We start from the raw sequence: 13,137 nt of genomic DNA on the forward strand, positions 1-13,137 counted from the left end.
CTGATGAATTAAGCAAATGCATTGCAAATAATTTCACTGACCTGTAAGGGGCATGTGTCTACATAACTAAGAAAGTCCCACATCTACAGTTAGCTGATATCCTTAATGGAATACTGAGTGCACTGCTTGTACCATTGCTTCTAATTCTGCCTCAGGAATAAACAATGGACTTTTGTCTTCAATGCACTCAGCCAAGCATCTTTCACATGTGCCAGAGAGGTAGGAGGTGATGTATTAAAGGTTTGTTGCTTGCTGAAGCTAAAGCCTAGCCTAACTCGGGAAGAAACAGGATGAGCTTACTCATCTGCGCCCTTTGTCACAGTAACATAAATGGTGACAAGTGTGGGGGCTCAATTCTGCAACCCTTATATGAACAAGGGCTGTCAAAATATACCAGGGACACCCCTTCTGGATCAGGAATTCTGGAGAAGGACTGTTTCTTGGTTATTTAATCTCAGTGGCCAAGATATTGCAAAACTGAACAAGAGACAAATATACAGGTCATCAAATAATAGTTTCCAGAAGAGCTTAGAGCACCAAAAGGTTTTCACAAATACAGTATAGCTTTCAAGATGGAATATCTCTGCTTCGGAGTCTCAAGAGGCCAAATATCCTTTGTGTAGACAGGCCTTTTTCTCAGTCCTTGTGCACTTGGACATATCTATAACTGAGAAAGGGAACAGGGAACATGGCTCAGATGCAACAACTCATGAATATCTCAATACAGTTAAGGACTTGCCCAAATAATGCAAGAACAAAAACAGCGGGAGCTGCCACCCAACCTGTAATGGAAGCTCTGTTCATAATTCGCAGCTCCCTGTCTCAAACTGCGCATCTCTCATCCATCTTCCCTGAGTGTTACTTAAATACAGCATTTGAAACAATATCTCTGAGCTGCACTTCAAGAGGAACAAGGCACCAGTCCCATCACAAAAAGGCAGACATTAACCGGGCAGTCCTTTTTGCTGCTATACTTCTGAATCCCTGAAAAAAAGCATCAGCCATCTCCCATTTAATGTCACAAAAGGAACTGTCTGGAATCTCATTATTTAAAGACCAGGTTTGACTTGCCAGTTACTAGAACAGTGTTCCTATGGAAGCGCATATTATTTTCACATTAAAATCATATTAGTTCATCATGATTAACTTTATTACAAAGAATAGCACCTGAAATAATAATGATTGGCCTCTTCTTTTCAAGTGTAGCTGATTTCAGCCTTTTTTAAAAGTAATTGGGCCCTATGTCATGCTCAGTTGCTGTATAATTCCAGTGAAATTACATGCACATTGCCAACTAGAGATTTCATTAGGATAAATGCCTGGAATTAATGCTATTTAAATATATGCCAGATGAATTAACAGCCATCTATCATTTATTATAAAGTTTCCCTCAGTAACCACAATTGTCATTATTACAAAACTGCCAGAAACTTTGAAAAGTCACATGCCTAAGATTTGTACCCTGGGAATTAGGCCCTGTGCACATAATTGAAGAGCACATCAGATGCAAGCACCAGTAATTTGTGTCTAATAGAAAACACAATTAGACAAACAACAGAGTTGAAAGTAGGTTTATTTTTCCTAAAAGGCATGAACTGGCGGCTATCAGCATGAGAGTCACCAGTCATTTTTCATAGCCTGACATTAATTAAAAGAATCAAATTAATGAGAGTAATGGGCCTGTTTACCAAATTAGTGTGACTTGTTTGAGCTGGATGGCTACAAAGCAGCAAATTCAGGTTATTGCAAAAATGGCTCTTTTCAATTTGTGGCCATTTAAATTATTCTAAAAATTCCTTTAATTATTAAATTATTGTATTGTGACTATTAGACTATTTAAATTAAAACATTTAGCTAATTGCTATTTAAATTCCCAGGGCCAGAATTTTAGCTAGCGTGAGCAGCTATGTTGATGTGCACCATCTTAAGACTTAGTGGGCACTTCTACACGTGACACTATGTCACCCAAGTGGCGCACTATGGTGATGTAGCATCAGCAAGCACAAACTGTGATGCCAATGCTACATCACCATAGCAACAAACTACCTCGCTCTGGTGTGCCACTACAGCAACATAGCTACTAAATATAACTGTGCACCGCCAAGACAGCGCAGTAACGGCTGTTACTGCTCTGTCATTTGGTACTTCCTAAAGCAAGTACTAAATGACAACACAGTAGCAACTGCTCCATGGGGTGCACATGTAGACACACCCAGCCCTTGGACCCACTGTTTTCACAGAAGGGAGCTCAGCCTCAGAACCAGTGGGAAAGGGTATATCTATATGGTACAGCCAAAGGCAACACCATGCAGATACCCAGCTTTATGTACAGTAGCCCTGGAACTGGAAACAGTGTAGCCACATCAGTTCAGCAGGGAACCTGGCCTAATTAGCACTTTTGGAAAGCAGGGCTTATTTCTTCAGGGACAACATTGTGCTAACATACATATTGTACTTCTGGTTCTGGATATAAAATATTCAGAGCTGACTCAGGGCGTCTGTGCCAGATATTTCCCTATACTATGTAGACAGCTATGAGAACATAGCATGACAACATAGGAGAGTAGCTATATTTATAACAGCTCAGCAATTTCATCTACAATCTCATACGAAATCCTAAAGGAAAAGAAAATCTATCCTGAAATTTGATAATGTTCAAAAAAGGCTTAGTCAAGTTTGATTCCAGATCTCTGGGAATGGGTAAGTACACCAGTGATTCACTGTTTGTTTTTATCAGCTCATCCACTGTGATGCCATATGGTGGAAGTAATTATGCCTTACATTTTAAATATAATGTAAATGTATACATTATCATTTCAAATACTTATCTACATGCTTTCAAACAATTTAGGGCTGAGAAAAGTTTCCTCATTTTTAAAAATGTTAAAATATTTTTTTAAAACACTGAATGCAAATAAAGCAAAATGGGAACTGATACTCCACTGCCTCACATGCAACTTTGCCATTATCCTATGCAAATTTCAATCTAAATTTGATCTGTTAGAGCAAAAGCATGATTACTCCAAACCTGTCCATTTTAGCTAATTGTTTAAAGTCATGACACAATTTGTGTCCATCTCATACCCAGAACTCCTTAGCTAAACATTTCTGAGTCTCTCCAGCAGAGGGCAGTATAACAATAATGCACTGGCTAGTTCATGACAGTAATTAATACATTTTTTATGATCTCTGCAGGGGGATATGATGGAAATGATGTAGTGTTCACTTGGCTGAGGGGGAATGATTCAGTCCGAGGCCTGGAAAATCTCCGTCTGTCTCAGTACACTGTGGAACATTATTATACCCTAGTCACAAGGTCCCAGCAGGAAACAGGTAAAGCAGAGAACTGGAACCTCAAGAATGTGTATGTCATAAGTATCTATCATTTTTTCTTCCTTCTATGCAGCAACATATTTGAGCTGAGAAGACCCAAGCAGTGAACTCTTAGCAGACCTAGCTCTGTTAGAGAACAGACAATAGCATCTCTTCAACAAGAATAAGGGATGTCAGGTGGCAAAATCAAATTCATTCAAGATGGCCTGTAACAAGTAGAAAATATGGGATTTGTTACCTTCCTGAAATCCAATTGATATAGTTTCACTTTATTGTATCAAACCCAATAGATCCTGCTTCCATGTCTGCAAACTATAACTATTGTACTGGGTATTCCAGATAACATGCACAATAACTGCTATCAAAACTAACATATTAAACATTCCTTGGTTTCTAAAAGATGCTTCTATATTGATGAAATGAGGCTGCATTATTTGTAGTCCATTTTATCTCTCAGGTGGCTGCCTGTCTGTATTGTCACATCATATATGCAATGATGAAGAGAAAAAAATCCACCCTCAAGTGACTAGATTTTCAAAATGAACCATGTTCCTGAGTGTTGAACAAGAAAGGATCAAATGTTTTCTGCATCCAGGTTTTTGACACTCTGTATTCAGATCCTACCAAGATATGGCCTCACAGTCTTTCTTTAAAAGGGGATTTGTATTTAAGAGTACAACTATAAAAAACCATGCAAACTGCTACACAGCTTGTGTTCCACTGGTGGTGGTCCGTGTTTAACAGGAATAATGTTCTGTCTAGAATGCTATACAACACACAGATGCCTATAGACACTAAATAATACATGCATTTTACATTATCATTTGAGGCATGTGTTGCAGCAGTTCTGTGGTACAGCAAAAACTTGGAGTCCCTGAGCACAGTCTCCAGACCAGCTGTAACATCAAAGAGTACTTCTGTTTTCTCTGGTTTTAGAACTATACCATATGATGCTTCCATTTCCTGCCAGCCTCATAAGTTCAAACAAGAGCCATCCCTCACCATCCTTGCTTTTGAATGTAGTAATTTATTGGACCAAGCATGTTAACCTACCCTTAAAGTCATTATTGACCAGATCCTTAGCCAATGCAAATTTATATTGCATCATGGAAAGCCATGGAACTATATCAATTTACACCATGTGAAGAGTTTGTCCATAGATAAACATGTCATTGAGGCCATATTCATTTATAGGGTTGCTGTCAGATCATGATTAGCCTGAGACGCAGCATTTCTGAGAAATAAAATCTCCACAGCACCAGAACATTAGAAAAATGACTCTGTCTATCTGTTTATACTTTTCTTTCTTTTTCCTCCTTTTTTAACATTCTGGTGTGTAAATGCCAAAAACTTACCCCCTGCAGTGTTTCCAACCCAGATACTACACCCTCAGCTAGCTGCATGACAAACTGACTAAACACAAAGTAGACTGGCCACCATCAAGCAGTTACCAAGCAGCATGAATGATCCTGTAGGTTTAATATAGCAGAGTAGTACCTATAGGCCTTCTATGTCAATGGAAAGTCCACTGTTCCCTTTAGTGAGCAGCGAATCAGACTTTTAACCTGACAACATCCCTGTGAAGTATCAGCTCTTCTCTAGGTTATGGAAGAGCACTAAGAAAGAACAGCTCCAGGTTGAAAGCCTGTAACGTGCTTCATGATAACTTAAATACTTTTTCCTGGGGTGTATCGTTAACTTACATTATATGTTGTTCTTGTTTAAGAAATGGCTATATACTGATAAATAAAAGATAAGTTGGGCAAATCACCAGATGAGAGCTTGATCTCTGCTATGTCTGAATCTTTCTCAGACTGGATAGACATCTTACTTTCCTGGCATTTGTCATCATTTTCCCAATAGGCAATTACCCAAGACTGATTCTGCACTTTGAACTGCGAAGAAATGTCCTTTACTTCATTCTGGAGACCTACGTCCCTTCTACTCTGCTTGTCGTCTTGTCCTGGGTTTCCTTTTGGATCAGCCTGGATTCAGTTCCTGCAAGAACCTGCATTGGTGAGCTGCTGTTTGTAGAAGGGCACTTCAGGCACAGACAGACAGGTGGCCTCTGATGTTCAGCAAAATTACAGCTTTCCTTAGACTAGCCAGGAAATAAATAGCAACAAGCAAAGAGGGCCTAATCAAGCTTCTGTTTGGATACATGGAAGAGAGCCAGACAACAAGCATAAGGCACATGGAGGAGTATGTTTTTGTTGTTGAAAGTTTTCCCTGCCTTTCACCAGAGCTCTGAAGGGCCAGGGTTCCATGTTGATACAGAAAACCAGGTACATCCTGCCCCACCACATCTGGCTTGTCTCTACCTACCAAGATTCCTACACCTGGGTTATCATCACAAGAAGTTACATTAGGTTAGATAGTGCACATGCAACTTCTCCCAGCAAGGGCATTTTTGCAACACCTGGAAATAAGAAGACAAAAGGAGCCCAGTTCCTATTGCAGCCATGCTAAAGTGTGAGAGCAGTGCAAAGGGTCTGGCGGTTTATACAAACACATAATCTGTATGTGACTGGGGCCCTTCTCAAGGGTTGCTGGCTGCACTTTTTGCTGTGTCAGTCTGTGCAAAGTTCCCAAAACAGGATAAGTAGGTGAAAGAATTGGATCTGTAAGGTGTTCAGCTCCCTGTGCAAATAACGCCACAATGAGCACAAGAATCAAGTCCTTTGTTTCCTGCGGTGCCAATGAAATGCTTTCCCATGGTAGATGAAAATACTGATTTCCCTGCCTTACAGGAGTGACAACTGTGCTGTCGATGACAACTCTGATGATTGGCTCTCGGACCTCACTATCTAAAACTAACTGTTTCATAAAGGCCATTGATGTTTACCTTGGTATCTGCTTCAGTTTTGTTTTTGGTGCCCTGGTGGAATACGCCGTTGCTCACTACAGTTCATCACAAAAATGTACAACCCAACAGCCTCAACAGGTATGAGCTGTCTCAAGGAGTAAGGTCATGCTTGATCAACAAGAGTTGGTACTCAAGAACTGGCAATCCAGTAACAGAATAATAACTGCATGGCTGTTTTGTTTTTATTACGTATTTCTATGGTGGGCATAAAACTCAGTTTGTCAGTCACATAACATGAATCCTCATTAGCACCGTTTCCCTTTTATCCTGCAACTGTGAAGCAGACTGTTTCCCAGGAGCTTCCATAAATTAAGTAGGGCTGGGCAAGCTTAGTGTTTGGACAGAAGACCTACAAGTAATGTTTTGGTGCTTCATGACAGTGTGGCATGATTGAGAAGAATGGCACTTGCTGAATGTCTAGATTTCATGAGTAACAGCAGCATCAACCTGGAGCACTGACAGGGACAAAACCTTGAGGTACAATGCACAGGCTTCTGCCACTTTTTCCCTTAGTCAACAGCAGTGGTAATCTCTAATTCAGAAAGGGACTTTAGTTACCTGGCCACTATAGCAAAATCATCAGCCTTGAGTTAATGAATGTTGAGCATCTGAGAATGGGATTCATAAAGTCAGCAATCCTAGTGGGGACCTGTCTAAAATAACAAGTAGGAGACCCTGAGGGGAGTGGAATGTCATAAATCTCAGGGGTCTCTACAACGTATGTACCTAACTCTGGGCTTCATGGAGTGTTTCTCTAAAGTTAGGCACCTAAGTCAGCATGAAGGAGGAATCAGTCATTTATTTCAAAACCCAGCCAGGAGGAATTAGGCACCTAAATCCTATATCCATTTGTGAATCTAGTCCTTATTCTGTTGGGAGCAGCCACCAAAGGGGGGAGATGCACTGAGCCAGGGTATACCCAGATCCCACCCTCTAACACTGAATGCATTCTGTAATCTTCCAGGGATCTACAAAGGAATATAGCAAAGAAACTGAAGACGTTAACATCATTGACATCCTCAACAGCTCTGACTCCAGCTATAAGCGGAGCATAAGTTTTACTAGCGTTGAGATCTCTAGTGATAATGTCAACTATGGTGACCTAACCATGAAGACCCATGAGAAGATTAAGTTTGCTCTGAGGAACAAAATGCACAGGATCATCAACTATTTCACTATTCAGAATCCCAGCAATGTTGATCATTACTCAAAATTGTTCTTCCCTTTATTTTTCATGCTTGTCAATGTGTTTTATTGGGCTTATTATCTTTACTTTTAAAAAATGTCATTTTTTGTTCTGACACTGCAAAGATGTAGGAATCCTGTTATTGCTACACTGTACCTATAGATTAACCTCACTAGAGTGAACACAAAACAAAATGTTTTGTCGTGTTGCCCGTGTTGCTAAAAAGAAGCATGGTAACATGTGTGGTTCCTATTCATTACTGTACAGAAATATCAGTACTTCATCATTTGTGGCTGCTACTCTGGTCTCCCCACCACAGTTTTATCAAGTCTCTGTGCTGGGGACCAGTGCTACAAATGTACTTTCCAATGCAGTGCATCCCAGTGCTGATGCTCTAATCTGTGTGGAAGCTTAAGCAAGAGAGCTGAAGTATTAGGATGATGACAAACCATGACGGTTACTGGAAACATTTGAGATCAGCTTTATTGAAAAGCCTCGTTTAGATCCTCAAGAGCATTTTAGATTTTATTTTTATTTTGTGTTTCCAAGAAAAAAAAGTAATAGGGGAACTGTCACTGCTGCCTCAATAGCTCTTTCTGTTCAAGCAACAAAAAGTAAAGGAGCATTAGTGTGATGATTATAGAAAGAAGCAGGTCTGTCATACTGGCTTTCCTTATTTAAGGGTGCAAGGCCGCGCTAGAGCACTGAGCTCCAGCAGGTTGGGACAAACATACCTTTATTTCTTGCTGCCTTTAATTAATCCCAGTCTTATCCCTAAAGGAAAACAAAGCATTTCACAAGTCACAGACCAATGCAGTTCCTTAGCACTTGAGAAATGAGGAATGCCATGTAACAAATGCATGTCTTTGCTTTGTAACCACCATTTTTGCCCTGCTCCTTGGGCATGTCTACATGTGCCCCCTACAGCACAGTTATTACTGCACCTCATTGATACAGCAACATAGCATTGGCAGGCCCAAACTGTGATGCCAACACTATGTCGCCATAGCAACAAGATACGTCACGGTAGCATGTCGCTGTAGCAACAGTGTTACATGTAAATGCACCTCTTGAGTTTCATTTCAATACAGGTCTGCTGTGGTCAAGTGTGAGTCAGTGATTTTCCTCTCTAAACAATCCTATTCATCCCACAGAGCAGCCCTGCTTCAGCTTTTGCTGCCCCCAGACAATCCCTGCCTTACAAATTGTATACAAGGGCATCCAGTTCATCCCTTCTCCCAGCTGTGCCGACTCAGCTCTGGGGGGGCCAGGGCCAGGCCCACACAGCAGGAGCTTCCACTCCCACATTCGCCCCCCCCTTGCTGCCCAGCAGCCACTGAGAGGCACAGGCAGGACTGTGCACCTGCGAGCCGCACAGCTGGCAGTGGCAGCTGGGCAACGGGGGGGAGGGGGGAAGGGAAGCAGAGGCCCCCACAAACTGAACCCAGTCCTGGCCCCAGTCCCAGAGCCCCCAAACCCAAGCCAGCACAACTGTGGGGGAGGCACTCTCCTGCCCTGCTGCTGCTGACCACCAGCTCAGCTGGGCTCGACCTTCTCTGCCAGCCTGCTGGGAGGTGTGCAAAAGTGCCCCTAACCTGCCAGCCTTGACCAGTGCAGGCAGCCTCACCCCCAAAGGGCATATGTGTGTTGCGTTTGCTTCCAACCTAACCTAGGGCATTTAGAGCAAAGCACGAAACTTAGATCACTTCTGCCCTAGGCTTTTTGAACATCTGTACCTAGCCTAAAACTGGACCCTGCACAGCCTGTTCCCCCCAGTATGTGTGCACCAGTCTATTTGGGTGAATCTATTTTGTACATGCCCCCTGTAACCTGGATGTACATACCAAGCTAAGATTGTACCTGAGCCAGTTTGTGTATGCTGACACCACTCATCTGCACTAAAAGTGCTCTTCATGACAAATTGCTTGCACATAGAAACTGAAAAGATGGGGAATAAAGAAAGATACCAGGTTCAGTCCACTTTGCAAACTGCAATTTTCTAGTCTTTCTAGTTGCCAAGAAAAGCTTAAACCTAAAGCATAAATGCTCAAAAAGCAAGGAGTAAATCAAAATAACCCAAAATATGTATTTAAAATGTTTGAGAGAATCTGATATATATTTTTGAACTCGTGGGCTGGCAATCCCATTTCTATCCTTGAAGAGAAGGCCAAACAGCACAATAAATAAATCAGAAAGATGTTTAAACACAATAAGGATTACTTCTTCCTGCCTTTAAAAAAAACTGTTTTCTTGTTCCCTGGAATTACATTGAATAAGCTCTCAGATGCTTCTATTCTTTGTTTGATTACCTGAACAACAGTCTTTTCCTTTCTTGTTTAGCTTCTGCAGTCTACAGTCAGTTAATAAAGTTTTTTTTTATATTTAATGTTAGTATGACTGTGGAATAAACTCCCTCCAGAGGTGGTGCAGTCACCTACTCTGGAGGTTTTCAAGAGGAGACTAAACAGTCACCTCACTGGTGTCATCTGACCCATTGTCTTCCTGCCTAAAGTGGGGGGGTTGGACCCGATGATCTGCAAGGTCCCTTCCAGCCCCTAACAATCTATGAATCTTTTCTTGCGTTACTTAATAGGTTTTATAATGACTGAAAAACCTAAATGGCATGATTAAAATAAATATTATTGGGAGAAATTTAGTTTTTTTGTAACTGAGCAACAAAATTAGAATAAATTGATTCAAATCAGTGGAAGAAATCTGGGGGTATGTCTACATGTGATATTAATGCAATGAAATAAACTTTGGTGTAGTTCATACTTGGGTGCATGTGTAAATGCTGCCAGCCTGGAGCTGCTCCCTCCCAGGTCAACACGCTGCAGAGGCAGCCAGCTGGGCAACCAGCCCCAGTCACCATCTACACATGCATTGCAATGGAGTAATTAAGGCATACAGTAGAGTTAATTAGTTTACTCTTACCTAATAGGGGAGCACATGTAGACAGTGATGTTTTACTAGGGAGCTAACTAGTCACTTCCTCAGTGAAGCGTCTTGTGTAGATGCACCCCGGGTTAACAATGCTGTCTTTAAGAACAACGTTTGGACCCCTGTTTCATAATAGAGAAACATGAAGTCAAATTAAAGTGCCATCCTTAACAACCACTCATAATTCCTTCATCTCAACAACATTTAAAGTCAGGAAACTGAAATAAAACAAAGCAGCAGATAAAAACTTTGTACTGTAAAATCACCTCAGATTGACTGCTGAAAGTTAGTCATGCATTATTGCTGAGCTAACTCTCTCTTGAATATTTTACTTTGGAAGCCAGACATATTTCACAGGTAATTTGGTTTGGAAAGTGGGCTAGATATTTCTGTAAATCAGACCATTGCCTTCAATGTCCCAAGCTGCCTATTGTTCATGTTGGAAATACCTTGAGAAGAGCCATCTTGGTAATACTTTTGTGCTTGCTATTCATTCCAGTTTTAGGTGAAAAGAAAAAGTGGTGAGGAGTATGATTTTGTTATTTTAAATAACTGTATATTTTTAATCTTCTCCTGGTGCTGATGATTATGATGATGATATTGAGAAATGGATTTAGACTTTTTATCTGTAGCAAGTTACAAGGTTTTGTGACTCATATATGGGGACTTAAAGTGAGATTTAAGGGATTCTTTAGGTAAATGGTTGACTGAAAATACAGGGGAAGGGACTTGATGGCCTAAACGGCTTCCTAATTCTAATCATACTTGTGCCCATTGGCCAATCCCTAAATATGGGCCAGATCATGTTCCCCAAGTACAGGACAGGACTCCCCTACCTAAATTGTACTGTCTTTGTGGAGGAGATCAGGTGGGCTCTGGGGCAGCAATCCCACTGCAGTGACCACACAAGGATTATGTATATTGTGTGGACCTGTCTGGAGGCAGGAGCAGGGGCCTGTTATACTGAGTGTTCAACCATGCATTGGGCAGTTCTGAGAAGAAAGCACCTCACTCTGCAGCCCCGTGGAATTCACCTGGAAAAGGCTGTATTATGTTTCCTACAGAGCTATTTTGCAATAAGGAACCTCCTTTAAGGATCTTCATGAACAATATGCAGCTTGGGACTTTGTAGGTAATAGTATGATTTATAGAAATATCTAAGGGTAGTCAAGATGTTTCTGATAGGACAGAAATGAGCTCAGCAAGAAGATCATTAGGGACTGCTTCTGATTTGTTCACTCCTCTGGTCTTGCCTCAGGAAGTGTGATCCAGGCATAGAGACCCAACTTTTGGAATGATCTGTGCTGGTTTTTATGCTTTTGTCTCTAGATATGTAAATACACTGCTCTACAGAGCAGGTTGTGATAATGCAAAGATCTCCTTGTTTAACTCTTTCATATGTAGATAGCACCTATGGTTATTCTGGCTGAGTGCTGCTCTAGGAGTTTAGATTGCCAGGAGTCAGCACAGCAGGCTTTGGCCACCAGCTGGTCCTGATTACTGGAGTGGGCCTAGCTGCCAGTGTCCTAATTACCCCCAGCTGGCATGGCTTGTTTCTTCCAGTGCTGTCCCCCTGCTCCACTCTCTCCCTTCTCCCCCAGCCCCCCACCCTGCCTTTTGTATTCTAATTTCTCTCTCCTTCTTATACTTCTCTGTTTTCTGTGCATTGTTTCATAGTATCTGATGAAGTTAGGTTCAGTTCTGAAAAGCTTGTGCTATACACACACATACATATGTTTCCTGATCCATTGCCCTTGCCTCCCAAACAATGGCTCCTTGCACCTGTTCCCCTGATTTGTAACGCTAGATTGGATGCTTCTGTCCTGACTTTTCCTGTTCTTGCCTCCCTGCTTCATGGCTTTCTAGTGTTAAGCCCTGATGCTGATGTCGATCTCCTGGCAAAGCCGAAGCAAGAAATTCATTCTGCAGATGATATTATAAAACAGTCTTGGCGATCTAGTTCACAACGTCGGTTTTATTCTGCTTCTTCTACGTGCAGAGTACTCAAGAAGGAAATCAAGGTCAAACTTCATTGTAAATACATGGTTCAATGGTGGCTAATGGTGGGTGTTGGGAATGCTGTAGGGCTGCACAACCCCTAAAAATAATTCTGAAGGATAGGAGCTTCTCCTGGAAACAAAACACTTCCCAGAGCATCAGAGAATGCTTTGCCCATGTCTCCTGGGAACACAGCCCATTTCCAACTAGCTCCATGGTCCAGCAAAAAAGGGTAAGGCCCACTGTTTATCATCTCATATAACGTGTTTCTGGAAAAAATATTTTTATGTTCAGAGCAACTCAGGGACTTCTCCTGTACACTGTTACCTTGTGCCCTCCCTCACTATGTGGTCTTGCCCACTGTCCATTAAGTAATTTAAGTCATTCCTTGTAATCCAGTTCTTGATGAAGTGATCAGACACCTAATTTAAGTCTGAATTTTTCATACAGAATGTAAAACCAGATAATCCCATTTACAGCTTTATCTACAAAAGTACTGTGATCCTGCATGTTGTTATGGAAGTATTCTGTCTCACATTTTATACATTACAAACGCTTTCTCAAAATAAAGTTTTATTCTTTATTCTGTTATGGTTGCATATTTAGGCATCCACAGGACTAATAGCAAATAAATTTTCATCCCAATCCTCAGTGATATGTAAAGATGTATTGAAATCCATTGTGAAGTGTACATGTGCATGCACATACCCATGCTAAAATCACAGTATTAAGATCAGATAAGTCTTCAGAAGTCTGAAAATTCTAGAGTTAAAAGTTGCTGGCATGTCAGCTCCTTTATGCGTATGCATTATAA

General features: G+C 41.2%; 1 protein-coding gene across 1 annotated transcript in view; it reads left to right on the forward strand.

The window, feature by feature from the left end:
- Positions 1–12,923, forward strand: part of GABRP (gamma-aminobutyric acid type A receptor subunit pi) — a 42,651-nt gene extending 29,728 nt beyond the window's left edge. The window contains exons 7-10 of the mRNA XM_090020609.1: positions 3,196–3,333; positions 5,197–5,349; positions 6,084–6,277; positions 7,164–12,923. Coding sequence (XP_089876735.1) covers positions 3,196–3,333; positions 5,197–5,349; positions 6,084–6,277; positions 7,164–7,478 — 800 coding nt within the window. The 3' untranslated portion in view covers positions 7,479–12,923. The remainder of the gene's footprint in view (positions 1–3,195; positions 3,334–5,196; positions 5,350–6,083; positions 6,278–7,163) is intronic.
- The last annotated feature ends 214 nt before the right edge of the window (positions 12,924–13,137 follow it).

This window comes from Crocodylus siamensis, chromosome 10 (assembly GCF_052110815.1).
Source record: "Crocodylus siamensis isolate JL-2025a chromosome 10, ASM5211081v1, whole genome shotgun sequence".
Taxonomy (NCBI): domain Eukaryota; kingdom Metazoa; phylum Chordata; order Crocodylia; family Crocodylidae; genus Crocodylus; species Crocodylus siamensis.